At 36.9% G+C, this 14597-nt stretch overlaps 2 protein-coding genes across 2 annotated transcripts in view; one reads left to right on the top strand and one right to left on the bottom strand.

The window, feature by feature from the left end:
• The window catches only part of STXBP5L (syntaxin binding protein 5L), a 384965-nt gene that overhangs the window by 1757 nt on the left and 368611 nt on the right, over positions 1 to 14597 (bottom strand). Inside the window, 3 exon segments of the mRNA XM_089909991.1 lie at positions 972 to 1083; positions 3568 to 3733; positions 8112 to 8472. Coding sequence (XP_089766117.1) covers positions 972 to 1083; positions 3568 to 3733; positions 8112 to 8472 — 639 coding nt within the window.
• The window catches only part of POLQ (DNA polymerase theta), a 175222-nt gene that overhangs the window by 132633 nt on the left and 27992 nt on the right, over positions 1 to 14597 (top strand). The window contains exon 30 of the mRNA XM_022564544.3: positions 1 to 14597. This exon is cut by the window's left edge and continues 18790 nt beyond it; it is cut by the window's right edge and continues 27992 nt beyond it. The gene's annotated coding sequence lies outside the window, so the exon portion shown is untranslated.

Raw genomic sequence — 14597 nt, 5'->3', positions numbered from 1 at the left:
CCATGCTGCACAGCTTGCGGGATCTTGGTTTCCAGAACAGCAATCGAACTCCTGGCCCCGGCAGTGAAAGCTCCAAATCCTAACCACTGGACTGCCAGGGGATTCCCAAAACTCACCCTTTTTAAGTGTACAATTCAGTGGTATTTAGCATATTCACAGATTTGTGCAACTATCACCACTGTCTAATTTTAGAACATTTTCATCACCCCAAAAAGAAAACTCTGTACCTATTAGCAGTCCCTTTCTAGTCCCTCCTTGCCTCAGTCCCTGGCAACTATTAATTTACTTTCTGTCTCTATGGATTTGTCTATTCAGAACATTTTGTATAAAAGGAATCATACAATATGTGGCCATTTTTGTCTTCCTTCTTTAATTTAGCATGATGTTTTCAAGGTTCATCCATGTTGTAGTATGTATCAAATGTCATTCCCTTTTATGGCTGAATACTATTCCATTGTATGGAGGTACCTAGATCTTTTGCATAGTTAAAAATTCAAGAAAAAAGGAGTTTGATCTGTAAGACCAAATGGTGGGTGAGATATTCTGGAAAATGTATTCTTAATTTATCTCTGAAAATGTTCCCTAGTATCTTTCTACTGCATTTTGATTATTGTTCATCAGAGTTTCGCAGGTAGATTTTTTTAAAGTAATTTATTCTGTACCATTGGTAAACCTTGAATTCTGAATAAATAATCTGTTTCCTAGAAGTAAAGGCAGGCAGATTCAAAAACATTTTTTCAGATTTTAGTAATCAAATGTCTTCACCCTGCCTTGCAGGTATGATCTACCTGCAAATGACACATTTATTAGCTTACTCATTTTTTGTATGAATTGCATGTACTATGAATTGCATGTACTATTAGAATTGCATCTAATATAAAGTGACCAATTTTATTCATGTTTGGTAAACAAATAGTTTTCATGGTATAGAAGCAAAACGCTAGTCTAGAAATAGGTCTTCTGTTACTCACAGAGCTCTTCTCGGTCAAATGTTTGTCCACTTCCACCAAACAGTCCTTTGAGAAAGCCTCTGTTTTGAGCTTCTGGTGTCTCTATGGGAGTAAACAAATCTCCTAGCATGTCCTATATCAGATCAAAAGAAAACAGCATTAGACTAAGAGTAAAGTAACAGATCAAAAGATAACATGGTGGCAGGTTAGAGCATGTCATGAAAAGGCAGTCTGTTTTCCATATATTTTCCTGGTGATTTTTGCTTTGCTCCCAGTTCTCTCTGGCCTTTCTTTCTCCATCTTCCTTCCTTTCCCTTCCCTTCTCCAAGAACTGACATCCTAAAATTTTCACTTTTCTGCCCTCTTCGTTTCTTCCTTCTACAATTAGAAAGCATGGGAAGCTAATATTCACCCTAGGATTAATTTACACTTGATCAGTGACTGCCAATCTAGACTTCTGATTCTTTTTCAATTACCATAGCGTTTTTCCTGTCCTAGTTCCCTTTCTGGAACCAAGCATGGACTGCCCTATGAAATGGGAAGCCTTTGGTGGTGTGTAGAGAAAGGCTGGATTTATTTTTATATCATGTACAAAATAATGAAGTAGCTCAAGATAATTTAAATGAGTCAAAGTAGGTAGCTACTGCATGGTGAGGTAAAATTGTTCTTAATATTTGATGTAATTTAGAATGACTGGGGAGATATCTTGTTAGAAACACAGATGCACTGGCTTTATTCCACATGCGCTAAATCAAAATTTGCATAGATGTGTTCTGGTTATCTGTATTTTTAACTTGCTCTAACTTTTCCTAACTTTTAACTTGCCCTAAAAAGTTTTAACTTGCTTTGGTCTTTCTAAAGCAGACCAAAATTTGAGAACCATTGGTTTGGAGGAAGGAACTTCCACCCAAAGTCAGACCGTTGACCTAATATCAGTTTGTCTGTGAACTTGCAGCATGACCGTCATCATCATCCCCTTTCACCTCTACTCCCCAGACCTGTGCTCTTCCTCCGAATCCCTTCTCTTTGGAAATGGCTGCACCATCTACTTAGTTCCCCAACCCAGAAATACAGGAATAAGTATTAATTCCTTCCTTTCCTTCACTCCTACATCTAATAACCTTCCAATCTGACTGGTTACACTTTATAGCCATTGAATCTGCTAACTTTTCTCTCTCCTCACTGTTGGCTGCCTTATTTCAAACCACTATTATTTTTGGCCTTAATTATTTTAAAAAGCCTCCAAATTTTTCTCCCTACTTTTAGTCTTAATTCCACAAAACTAATTGCCATACTGCAACCAGAATATTAGCTTTAATAAACAAATTTGTTAAACCTTTTCAATGACTTGCTATTGCCTTGGGGATAAATGCCAGATTCCTTAAGGAGCTTACAAGGTGTTCCAAGCTCTGTTCTTGACTAACTCTCCAGCATCAACCCTTCACTCTCTCCACTTCCCAACTCAGCACTTTGTTGGAAGTTGCCTGAACCCTGGGGCTGTCGCATGCCTCTGCTCTGTCAAGAATATTATTACCTTTTCCATCTCCAGCCATCCATTCCTATGGATAACTCCTATTCATCCTTCACAACCTTTTTCTAACTACCCCTTCCCTTTTGTTCCATCAACCCAGGTGCCCCTCTCACATGTCTCCCCAGCACCGCCACAGCCATATAACAGCATTTTCCAGAGTATTGTGGTTGTCTGTTTACTTATCTCTCCCTCCACCCTAACAGGTAGGGACTTGTATCTTGTTTATGATTGTGTTCCTAGAGCCCAGCCAAGTACCAGGCATATAAAAAACTCTAAGTATTTGTTGAATAACATTTATTATTATTTATTTTTAAAGCTTATTATGTTCCAGGCACTGTGCTCAGTGCTTTATATGAATTCTTTCTTAATTCTCACAGCAGTGCTTCAAGGTAGTAGATTAAGTAAAATGGCCAAAGTTATATAAGTGAGCAAAATGCAACTTAAATAGTTCAGAGCTTATACTCTGAACCTCTATATTGTAATGAATGGGTTTTAGTTTTCTTATTTCTAAAATAAGGAGGAGAAACCAATTAAATCCCTAAGATGCCTTTTAACATTTTGTGACCACATTTACTTATCCAAGGTTAGATAGGCTTTTATATTTGTTTCTAGGTTCTGCTTACCGCTATGATCAAAGACAAATGCCCAATTCTAACCTACAGGATATGTATTTATTTTGTATGGCTCTTAATCACAATTAAGATTTCTTTAAAAAAATTTCATTAACTCCCTGAATTGTATGCAGAATTTTTGTGTGTACATACATATTCCCCACCCTGGAGGAAGATTTTCATAATCTTTCAGAGGATTCTCCATAGGCAAAAAAACCAATAAAACACACAAAACAACCATTGATATGTATGATCACATTCTTCGCACATCCCGTTTTTTCTTTTTTTTCTGTGTATATCTGGAACCACACTAGAACTTGGTAGCATCACAATGATGAACATATATTCAAAACATGTTCTAGGGCAGGCATATTTATTGTCTGGCTCAATAATATTTTAGCTTTTAGACATCTTTCTAACTTTTTCTCTTTTTACAACTGTGTCCGATGTTTATTCATAAATATGCCTGACCTACCTGTAGATTATCACACATCTCTTGGCTGTATGTTAACCGCTGAATTTCAGTAGGAGAGACAAGGTATAATGCCTGTCCTTCATTGGTAAAACAAAACGTCCGTGCTATCCTCATGTCTGTCAGTGGCAAATAATTAACATCCAACATTGGGCGAAGACTAGGTAGGCTGAATGGAAAAAAACAAATCCACATTTCATTTTCAAGTTGTTAGAAGCTTTTAATTTCTTCGTATAAAATGTGCAGATCCTTACATAAAACAATACTTTTTATACCACTACTTTACGGTTGTTTCTTTATCCTCTTGAATTTTCAATGGTAGTAAACTAGACTTTCACATAAAATCATATTCACATAAAATTAATGGGCACAGTTCTTCTATCTTAATCCACACAGATACTTAGCAAATGTCCTTGAAGGATGGATTAAACGCAGTGGCCAGCAATTTCAAAATGCTTTTTGGAGCATTTCACAGGTTCCTACAGTACAGTTATAATCTTTGATTATGGCAGAAACACCACAGCTAGAAAGTGGCTGCCTGCATACTTGGTCTATTGTCTCTTTTTAAGGCAGAACTCCTGGGTCTGAGGAGGTTATACACTGATGAAGTGGGTCTTGTTCACTGTGCCTGGGAATGGAGTGGCTTTGCTCCCCATTCCTTTACTTCCTCTATACACAGAAAATGAAAATCACCTATGACTTAGGGCACCTGCACTGAAGAGATGATTAATAAACAAACATGGCTGGGGGCTGTAACAGGATTAGTTACAAATAATAGATCAAAATTTGCACATCCAAGCTAATACCACATCTCAAGTGTCTTACTGATTGGCTCTCTGCTTATCCTAATGTTGTAGTCAAATGATTCTGCTTACATATTTATAAAAATGTACTTTTGGATACTGTCACTGGAGCCAGATTTACAAACTACTAAAGAAAACCAATCTCAATGCTTTTAAAGCACATCTCTAATGCCAAAAAGAGAAAAATAAACTTGTAGTTAAATCTCAAGCTTTGAAATCATTCTACTAATTGTAGTGTGCACAATGATTTTAAATTAACCCAGATCATAAAACCAGCACCTTGAAAAAAAAGTACTTATTTCTCTTATCAAAGTAGTTTGTAATTACAACTTAAGCCCTAGAATCTTACCATATAAAATGGGACCTGAAATCTGTGCTACAGGAATAAGTTTTTCATGAGCTCCTAGCGCTGTGCTGTCCAATATGGTAGCCACTAGCCACATGTGGCTATTGAGCAGTTGATATATGGCTTGTCTGATTCGAGATATTCTGTAAGTGTAAATTATATACTGAATTTCAAAGATTTAGTATGAAAAAAGTATATTAAAAATACATGTGATGGCGTTTGAAGTAACAAAGATCCTTAGGATATGAGTCCAAAACAAACCCAGTTAAACAGACTTCCATTCATTCAGAATAATGGGCTGTGGTGGGGAAGAGGTTCCTATGGACTTTCCTGGTAAGTTGTGTTGTCTATGTAGCATAATAAAAGTAAGCCAACAAAATACAACAGGTGTAATCACTTTTGGTAGGAAAAGGAAAGAGTTAAGTCAATTGCTAAGGTCTAGGAAACAAGTACTCTTAAAGATGAAAAAAAAAAGTTTTTTTCTGTGCAAGGACATTTTTATAAGGAAATAGTGTCAGGTAACTAAAGATGGTTCCCACTAAAAATGGCTCTCTCAGCCCAATTTGAGAACTTTATACATAGATAAGCCTCTTGCATCTCTCTCTACTCTTTTCTAGGTCTGGGTACATTGGCACATGAGCAATCATACCTACCTAGCAACTATCTGAAAACTAGGACTTGAGGAGATTGGGCTCAGTGTAGTTAAGTTCTGCATTGGAAGTACGGAGTCCTAACCACTGGACTGCCAGGAAAGTCCCGTAGTTAAGTTCTGACAGGGTCTGGAAAGATCTGGGAATATGCTTAGCAAGGTCAGGAGCATGCCAATTTGTAGACTCCAGTTACTCAAGCCACATGTTTCCTAGCCGCACCTTACACATTACTAAAATCATGTCAAAATCACTTTTCAAATATTTTTGAGATCCTCATGAACACATAAAGAGTTTCCACTAGGACATAATATTAAAGTAGTCATTATCATGTAAAACAGCTTTTACAAAGGGCAGAGACAGATCATTTTATCTTTCCTATTGCTGTGACTCCTGTTGCTTTTTAAACTCTTGCTTTTCATTTCTCAAGAAATTCCCCTCCTCATAAATGTAGATGTAGCATGTATTCATTTAAGTAGAAATTAATTTTCAGATGTACCATTTAAGAAAAGAAGACATACTAAAATTTTGCAAAAACAGGGTAAGTAGTCACTATCAAGCTAAAAGCTCAATTGTGAAATAACATTTTTGAGTGACTAAACGTGAGCTCAGGGGAGTGTATACACACATTTTTTTTTTCCCTCCTAAACTAAGGCATGTCTAGGAGTTAAGTCGTTATTTTCAAACAGGACTGGAATGGCCTTCAGAAATCTTTAAAAAGAGCTTGAGAAAGAGAAACCAGATGAAGAGAAAGAGTAAGAAATATGTAAGAGAATGAGCAGGCCATAAATGATTTTATGTTTTCAAAACTTTCTCCTTCATTAACTACTTCTTGGCTTACAAATCTACTCATCTCTCCCCTATTAAGTAAAATATAACAATAAAAACACTCTCAAACACCCAGGTTTGCTCTCGAACTACTTTCCTGTCTCTCATCTCTCTTTTTACCAAAATTTCCCCAAAGAATACTGTCTCAGGGGTTGGCAAACTTTTTTTTAAAGAGCCAGATAGTAAATATTTTAGGCCTCCAGTGCAACTACTCGACTCTGCCCTACTGTGCACAAGCCCCTCTGGGCAGTATGTAAGCAAACGGGTGTGGTTGTGTTCCCTGAACCTTTGTTTATGGCCATTGAAAATTTGAATTTCATATACTTTTCACATATCATGAAATATTCTCTGATTTCTTTCAACAATTTGAAAATGTAAAAACCATTCTTAGCTTGCAAGCTTTACAGTATCAGATTGGGGGGAGGGCAGGGTAGATACGGCCTGGGGCTGTAGTCTGTCAGCCCCTGATCTATGCCACTGCCTCTTCTTGCCCCCCTGAAATTTAGTCTTACCTCCACCGTGCTCCTAAGATTTGCTTTCTCAAAGATCACTAATATCTAGGTGCCAGATCTAGGGTTTTTTCTTGTACCCAAACTCTTTGACCTTTCTGCTCTGACTACCTCTTGACCATCGTTTTGATACTCTGCTGTCGTTTTCATTTCATGAAGTTCTGCTACTCTGATCCTTTTCCTAGCTCTCTGATGACTTCTCAATCTCCTTTGCTGGAGTTTCTTTTTTCTCCACTACATAAATGTAGACATATGCACCCCTCCCCCCCAATTTTTGTCCTAAGACCAGTCTATTTCTCCGCTTTTTTTATAGTGTCCTCTTTGATGATTTCATTCACTGCTACAGCTTTCACTAATGCATTTATGTAAATGGTTTCCAGAGCTGTATCTTCCATCCCTATTTTTTTGAGTCCAGACCTTAAATTGCTGGCTAAACTTCTGCAGGCTGGCATATAAGCACCTCACATTCCAAACATTCATTCTCAATTCATTCCCAAACTTCTCATTATCAGTCTTTCTAAATTCTGACTTTCTTATCTGCTAATGACCTCACTATTATCCAAGTTCATGATAAAACTTTTTAACCTTTCCTCACTATTATCCAAGTTCATGATAAAACTTTTTAACCTTTAAGTTCTTTTCTAACCCTGAGATTTAAAGACCTCCATTACCTTTCACAACCAATTGGTTTTACATTCAGCAAATTTCCCTCAATTATCCCTCACATCTGTTTCCACCTAGCCTTCAATATAGTTACGACTTCAGTTCAAAAGCCCATCCAAGCTCTCCCTCCATGTATATTTCTTAATGCATAGCTACAGCAGGTTAAAATAAAATGACTTTTAGTATACTGTTCAGTGTTGATCTCACTTTCTCCTAGACTTGCAACCTCAGGCAAATTTGTTAACATATGTAAAATGGAGGATGCAAATAACACTTTATTTTCTTATGTCCTAAAGAAGTTATAAGGATAAAATTAAATTCTGTATGGAAAATTCTTGTGTGTACTATGAAACATAGTAAAGGTAACAGTTCATTTCTTTTCCTTGTAGTTTATTCATCTTCATATATCCTGTGCCTAGCATAGCATCTGGGAGATAACATGTGCTCAATAAATGTTGAATGAATGTGTGAATGACTGGAGAATCACTCTTTCCTTAGATTCCTTGATGTCAATTAACATATTTCATTCACAATGCAAAGCATTTTTAGCAAAAACAAAAAACAAACAAAAACAAATAAAAACTCAAAGTCTCCTCAAACTTTTGAGCAATAAAACATTCACAAACATAATGAAACAATGATCTCAGGTTGCTTCTTGATAACATCTTGGCACATTACACATATACTTTTCATAACTGTACCTTGTTTGCACTGTTATGATTACCAGATAATTTATAAAGAAGGCAAGTACCTCATTATCATGATATGCCCATTGGCACAAAAGCATGCCAAGCAGGCACTGTTACACATGACCACCACATCTGCTTGCAGTATAAAAGATGTCTCGGTGATGTTATGAACATAGAGGCAAGTCTGAGAAGGCAGTGAGAAGACTTTGGCTTGTTTTTCTGAGCAGATTATTGTATACTGATGATCTCCTATTTCTTGGGATGGAGAGGGGCAGTTCATGACCAGCTTTCTTCTCCAAGATTTCTCATTTTCATCTATGTTGTTTGGATCCCTCCAGACTTCATATGGTGGTTGCATTAATCTGCCAGTTCGGTCCATACATGAGAATGTTAGAACAGCTCCTTTCAATGAGAGGAATGTACCTATAAAAACAATTTCATATCACTGGCACATGAAATTCTAAAACAGCTGCTATTCATCTATGGGCGATAAATGTTTTATATTATGATAATTCATATCTATAGTGTCATAATTTTGCAGTATTATACATAAATCAGTAGATTTGTGAGTTTGTCAGTTGCAATAACTTGGAATCATAAAAGGTAGGGTCTAAAAGGAGTCTAAGACATCAACTTGTCAAATCCTCTCATTATATTAATGAGAAAACAGACCCAGAAAAATGATGAGACTTGGGCCAGGTCACATAGCAAGTCAGTGGCTGAGCCTGGACTAGAACTCAGGTTTCCTAATTCCTAATCCAGTTTCCTTTCATTATACTATATAGTATTCATTAAAATGCTTTTTTAAAAAGTAAATTTTAGAAAATTTATAATTTTAATTTATTGAATAACCAGCTGAAAAAATAATGCCAACTGATTCCACTTCTTTATTTTATAGACTCATTCACTAGAAAATGCTATTTTTCTTCTTCTGAAAATGAACACTTAGAATATTTCATGAAATTTAAATATCTAGAGTTCATGCTAGCAATTTTGATTGTATTAAAAAAAATCCAAACTAGCTTTGGTGTTTAGGCAGGCTTATGCATCTTTTATACAGAAAAATGGTTTACTCACCTAGAATCTCCAAGGTTGAATATCCATGCCAAACTATTACCTATGGGTGATTTTTACCAGTCCCAGAGACAAGATACTATGAAGCTTAGGAAGTAACTTGGGGTAGACTGACCTTTGGACATTTCCAGATTCACCCCTAAGCAGCGCCCTAGCAGCCTTTTCTTTCCTTTCTCCTTTGACATCATGTAGAGAGAGTAAGGAAGTTATCCCAGGCTGATATACCTCAGGAGTGTACGTGTACCAGAGACTTAGGAAGGGTGTTATAAAAATACATTCCATTTAGAAAGTACTTTATAAAGTATTTAAAATTAAAAATAACATGTTTAGATGATGTAACATGATTTTTAAAAAAAAGCTCAGTAAGTCCAAAATATAGCCTCTACTATTTCAGAAATACACATTACAAAGGAAGCTTAAATTTAAGGACTTCTATACTAAGATATTAACAATTCGGTCTACAGTAAATAATTCACCAGACAATTAATGAGGATTTTCCTCCTAAAAGAGGTCTTACTGGCTAGAAGTGTACCTTCTCCAGCTTTCCAAATTACCAGTCTTCCCCACTAAAATCTTAATTCATTCAATCAACAAATACTTATTGAGGGTTTACCATGTGTTCTAGGCTCTGTTTTAGGCACAGGGGAATAAAATAGTGAATAAAACAGATAAAAATCCGTACCTTCACAGAACTAACTTTCTATGATAGAGACAGACAATATATACGATAAGTATATATATGAGATTAGATAGCAATAAGTACTAAGGAAAAAATAAAGCAGAAAAGGGGATAGAAATTCTTGGAAAAGGGTGTGATTAAATTTTAAATAGAGTAGAAGATGTTAAGGACTAATGTTTGTTCATTTCCCCTCCCCAAATTCATATATTAAAGCCCTCCCCCCCTCCCCCAGTGTGAATGTATTGATATTTGGAGATGGGCCCTCTATGGGAATATTTAAGGTTAAAGGAGTTCATAAGGGTAGGGCCCTGATCTGATAGAATTGGTGTCCTTATAAGAAGAGACACCCAGAGACCTAGCTCTTTCTTTCTCTCTCTCCCTCTCTCTCTCTCTCTCTCCCCCCTCCCCTCCCCCACACATAGGAAAGGTCACATGAGTACGCAGTGAGAAGGCAGCTGTCTGCAACTCAGGGAGAGAGCTCTCACCAGATACCAACACTGCAGGTATGTTGATTTGAGACTTCCAGTCTCCAGAAGTGTGAGAAAATAAAATTCTGTTGTTGAAGTCACCCAGTTTGTGGTATTTTGTTAAGGCAGCCTGAGCAGATTTATACAGAAGAGGAGGCTTCTTTGCATTGTACTGTGGAATTAAGGCTCAGGAAACCAGCACAAAATATTCTGGCAACTGTGATTATCCTTTATCTCTGATCCAAGAGTCTCACATCTTCTATCAGCATCCATGAAACTGGCAACTTAAATTTATTAGCTTGCAAGTAAAGTAAAATCTCAAACTATTCACAGATCTTGACCTTCTGGAGCAGTTACGGGCAGACTTATAGGAGATGAGATCAGAGATAATACGGAGCTAAGTCATGTAGGTTCTTGTAGGACACAGTAAAGACTTAGACTTTTACTTGGTATGAGATGGGAAGATTTTGAGAATAGAGTAATATAATCTAATTTCCATTTAACAGGATCACTCTTCGTGCTGGGTATATCCTAAAGGGAGTCAAGGTTGGAAGAAAGGAGAGCAGTTAAAAGGTTAGTACAATAATTCAGGTGAGAAATGGATAGAGGCTTGCTCAAACCAGGTGGTAATAGTATAAAGGGTGAGAAATGGTCAGAATCTGAGTATATTATAAAGGTCAAGCCAACAGAATATGCCAATAAGTTGGGGTTAGAGTGTGAAAGAGATACAGTGGTCAAGATTGATTCTAATGCTTTTGACCTGAGAAACTGGAAGGATGGAATTGCCATTAACAGATATGGGAAAGACTGTGGGAGAAAGGAAAGGAATATTAGGAACTCAGTTTGGGACATAAGTTTGAGATACTTATTAGACATCCAAGTGTATGTCATATACCTATAACTGGATACCTATGTCAGGAATTTGGGGATAGGCCAGACTATAAGTATAAATATATGACCCATTAGATTACAAAAGGCATTTAAGGTAATGAGGCTGGCTGATTTCATGTAGGGCTTGAATATAAATAGAAAACAGAAAAGGTTTAAGGAGTCTTTCTTTGAGCATGCTGGTGTTTTAAGTCCAGTGAAATGTAGAGGAGCGAGCAAAGGGGACTGAAAAAGAATGGCTATAAAGGTGGAAGAAAACTAGGTAAATAAAGTATCCTGGAATCTAAGCGAAAAGTGCAATGTTATAAGGTAGGGAAAATGGTAAGCTGCAATATGTTGCTGATGTGTCAGGTAAGATGTGACTTGAGAATTGACCATTGGATTTAGCAGTGAGGTCAGTGATGACCTATACAGAGCTTTTTGTTGATTGGTGTGGGGGAAAGTTTGATTAGAATGCACTCAAGAGAGAATGGGAGAATAAAACTGGAAATAGTGAATATAACATAACTATTTCAAGGAATTTTGCACTAAAGAAAAAGAAGTGAAATGGGGCATTGTAGGAGAATAGATTCAAGGAGGGTTTTTCTCTTTTAATGGGAGAAATAACAGCATGTTTGTATGCTGATCTAGTAAAATGATGAATATTTATTATGATTATATAAAGGAAACAGGAAAAATTGCTGGATTGACTTTCTTGTGTAGGTGAAAGGGAGTAGAATCTAGTGTACAACTGGAGACATTCACCAAGTCAGGAGCTTACAGTTTAGTCACAACAGGAGAAAAGGTAGAGACCACGGAGATACAGACAGGTTGGTAGACGTGGTGGCAGCTGCTGAAGTTCTTATCTGATCGTGTCAGTGTTCTCAGTGAAAGAGGACACGTGGTCGTTAGCTGAGATTGAAAACAGTGGAGCAGGTATGGGAGCTCTGAGGAGAGTGGAGAAAACATGTAACTATTGTTCAGGAGGGTGGACAGAGGACTACCCAGCAGCACAGGAACCCACTTGAGGTTAATGATGATTTATTTCAAAATGAGACTTTTTAGTCTGGTTATATATTCTCCAGCCATATCCAGCTACACAGACACAGAAATAAAGTAGGTAGAATTAAATTTAACCAGGATTGTGATTAACCATATTACGTATGTATGATGTTATGATTTATGATAAATATCTATTTGGTCTTTATTCCTGTTTCTGGCACAGTGCTCTAAAATCCTTGGAATTTCCTGACAAGAGCAACACAGGTGTCTTTCATTTTGTTAATTAGGTGATTGGGGGCCTCACCTAAGGATAGGGGCTTCTTGCCAGGGGAACCAACCAGGTGATTAGAGGGTTAGCACTTTCAGCCCCATCCCCCTACTTTTGGGGCGAAGAAAGAAGCAGGAGATTGAGTTCAATCACCAACGGGCAATGGTTTAATTAATCACACCTGTGTAAGGAAACCTCCATTAAAAACCCAAAAGGCGGGGGTTTGGAGAGCTTCCGGGTTGAGCGGGCAGAGCTGTGGGAGAGAGCTCTTGGAGAAGGCATGGAAGCTCCACGTCCCATCCTACGTTCCTTGCCCTAGGCATCTCTTCCATCGGATGTTCAGCTATATCCTTTTATAGGAAACTGCTAAGCAGTAAGTAAACAGTTTTTTTGATTTCTGTGAGCTGCTGTAGCAAATTAATTGAACCCGAGGAGGAGGTTGTGGAAACCTCAGGTCAGAAGAACAGGTGACTTGGGATTGGCATCTGAAAGAGGGGGAGGGGACAGTCTCATTGGACTGAGAACTTACCCTGTGTGATCTGACACTATTTCCATGTAGTGTCCGAATTGCGTTAAATTGTGGAACACCCAGCTGGTGTCTCAGAGACTTGCTTGTTTGTGGAGAAAACCTCCACTCATCTGGTGTCAGAAGTGTTGTGAGTGTGGTAGTCGTGTGAAAGTAAAGGAAACGCACAGGAGAAACATGGAAGGAGGAAGGACTGGCTTTTTCTCTATACAGGAGGAAAGAACATTGTTTTCTCCATCCCAGCATGCAAAACTGCATTTGTACTATTATCACCTGCGGCTTATTTAAAAGCAAATTCTCAGACTCCATCCCAGACCTACTGAATTAGAAACTCTGAGAATGGTTGTAACAAACCCTCCAAGTGATTCTGATACAGACTAAAGTGATGGCTACTGGGATGGATAATCTTTAGGTGTTTTCTCACTCTAAAATTCAGTGATTTAGTGGTTTAGTTCAAATTTCCGTATCATTGATGAGAATTTGTTGTCAAGACAATCAAGATAAATTAATGTGAAATTAAATTTAAAAAGGTAAGTGGGCTTTTCTTTGTTGAGAGATTTTTGATTACTGATTAAATCTCCTTATTAGTTACAGGTCTGTTGAGACTTTCTATTTCTTCATGATTCAGTCTTGGTCGGTTATATGTTTCTAGGAGTTTATCCATTTCTTCTAGGTTATCCTACTATATTAAGAACTACATATCTAGATCATTGGATTTTCCCAAAGAAGTACATTCTTTTAATCTCTCCATAAAAGAAGGGAGTCTGGCAAGAGTTTGAATTCATGACAGCAGCATGTGACAAAAGGGTATGTGAAATATCATTTTTTTGATAGTACCTGTAGAGAATTTTATTTTGCTTTTTTAATTCAATGAATTTTTAAAATATCTAAAAATCTTAATAGCTTCCCACGTGTCTAGCTATTAAGGGCTTAGACAGATTCCATGCTTTATTCAGCAGTTTCAAGTGACAGTATATCTACTTTGGGGAAAATAGAATTGCTACAAACACATTTAATACAACTAGTAATAAGAACTGTAAACAACTAATAGAGCTGCTACCTATAAGTGGAGTGTGTATATTTGTTTTCCTGTATTAAGCTGTGATTATACTTCAGTCAAATACAATCATTATGCTTGAACTATATTCTTACTGTATTAGTTTTTAAGATATAATGCATGAATTTCACAAATATGTTTGAAATATACACATCTTATATGGAAAGTCCCTAACTAAATACTTGCATAGAGTGAAATTTCTCATCAAGGTTTAGACTTAAGATGAAAAACTACATCCTTCTCATTTGATCTCCAGACAAAACCTATTAACTAGTTTCATATTATATCTGTGAGATAGCACATTCACTCATCTGTACATTTGCATAAGTTAATTGTTCTTCATCAGAGAGCTAGATTTTAAAGGAATTAAATGCTAGCAAGTAAGTCTGACATAGGGAGTGGGCTGGGAAAAGTCTAGAGTAGAGGGTAAGTCTAGGAGATATTTCTTGTCAGCAGGCAAAGGACAACACAAGAATACTGTAAGAAAAAGAATAAAGGCAAGAAGATCATCTCTGATATACTTTTGCATATGAAAACAAATATATCTAAGCTTAGATGATATGTAAACAAATATATCTAAGCTTAGATAATATGTAATAAAAAACTGA

The sequence above is a fragment of the Delphinapterus leucas genome, chromosome 4, assembly GCF_059928025.1.
Source record: "Delphinapterus leucas isolate spDelLeu-1000000601 "Yukka" chromosome 4, BTC_Dleu_Yukka2, whole genome shotgun sequence".
Lineage (NCBI taxonomy): Eukaryota > Metazoa > Chordata > Mammalia > Artiodactyla > Monodontidae > Delphinapterus > Delphinapterus leucas.
The sequence above is the reverse complement of the archived record's forward strand: the minus strand, read 5'-3'. Positions and strand labels throughout refer to the sequence as shown.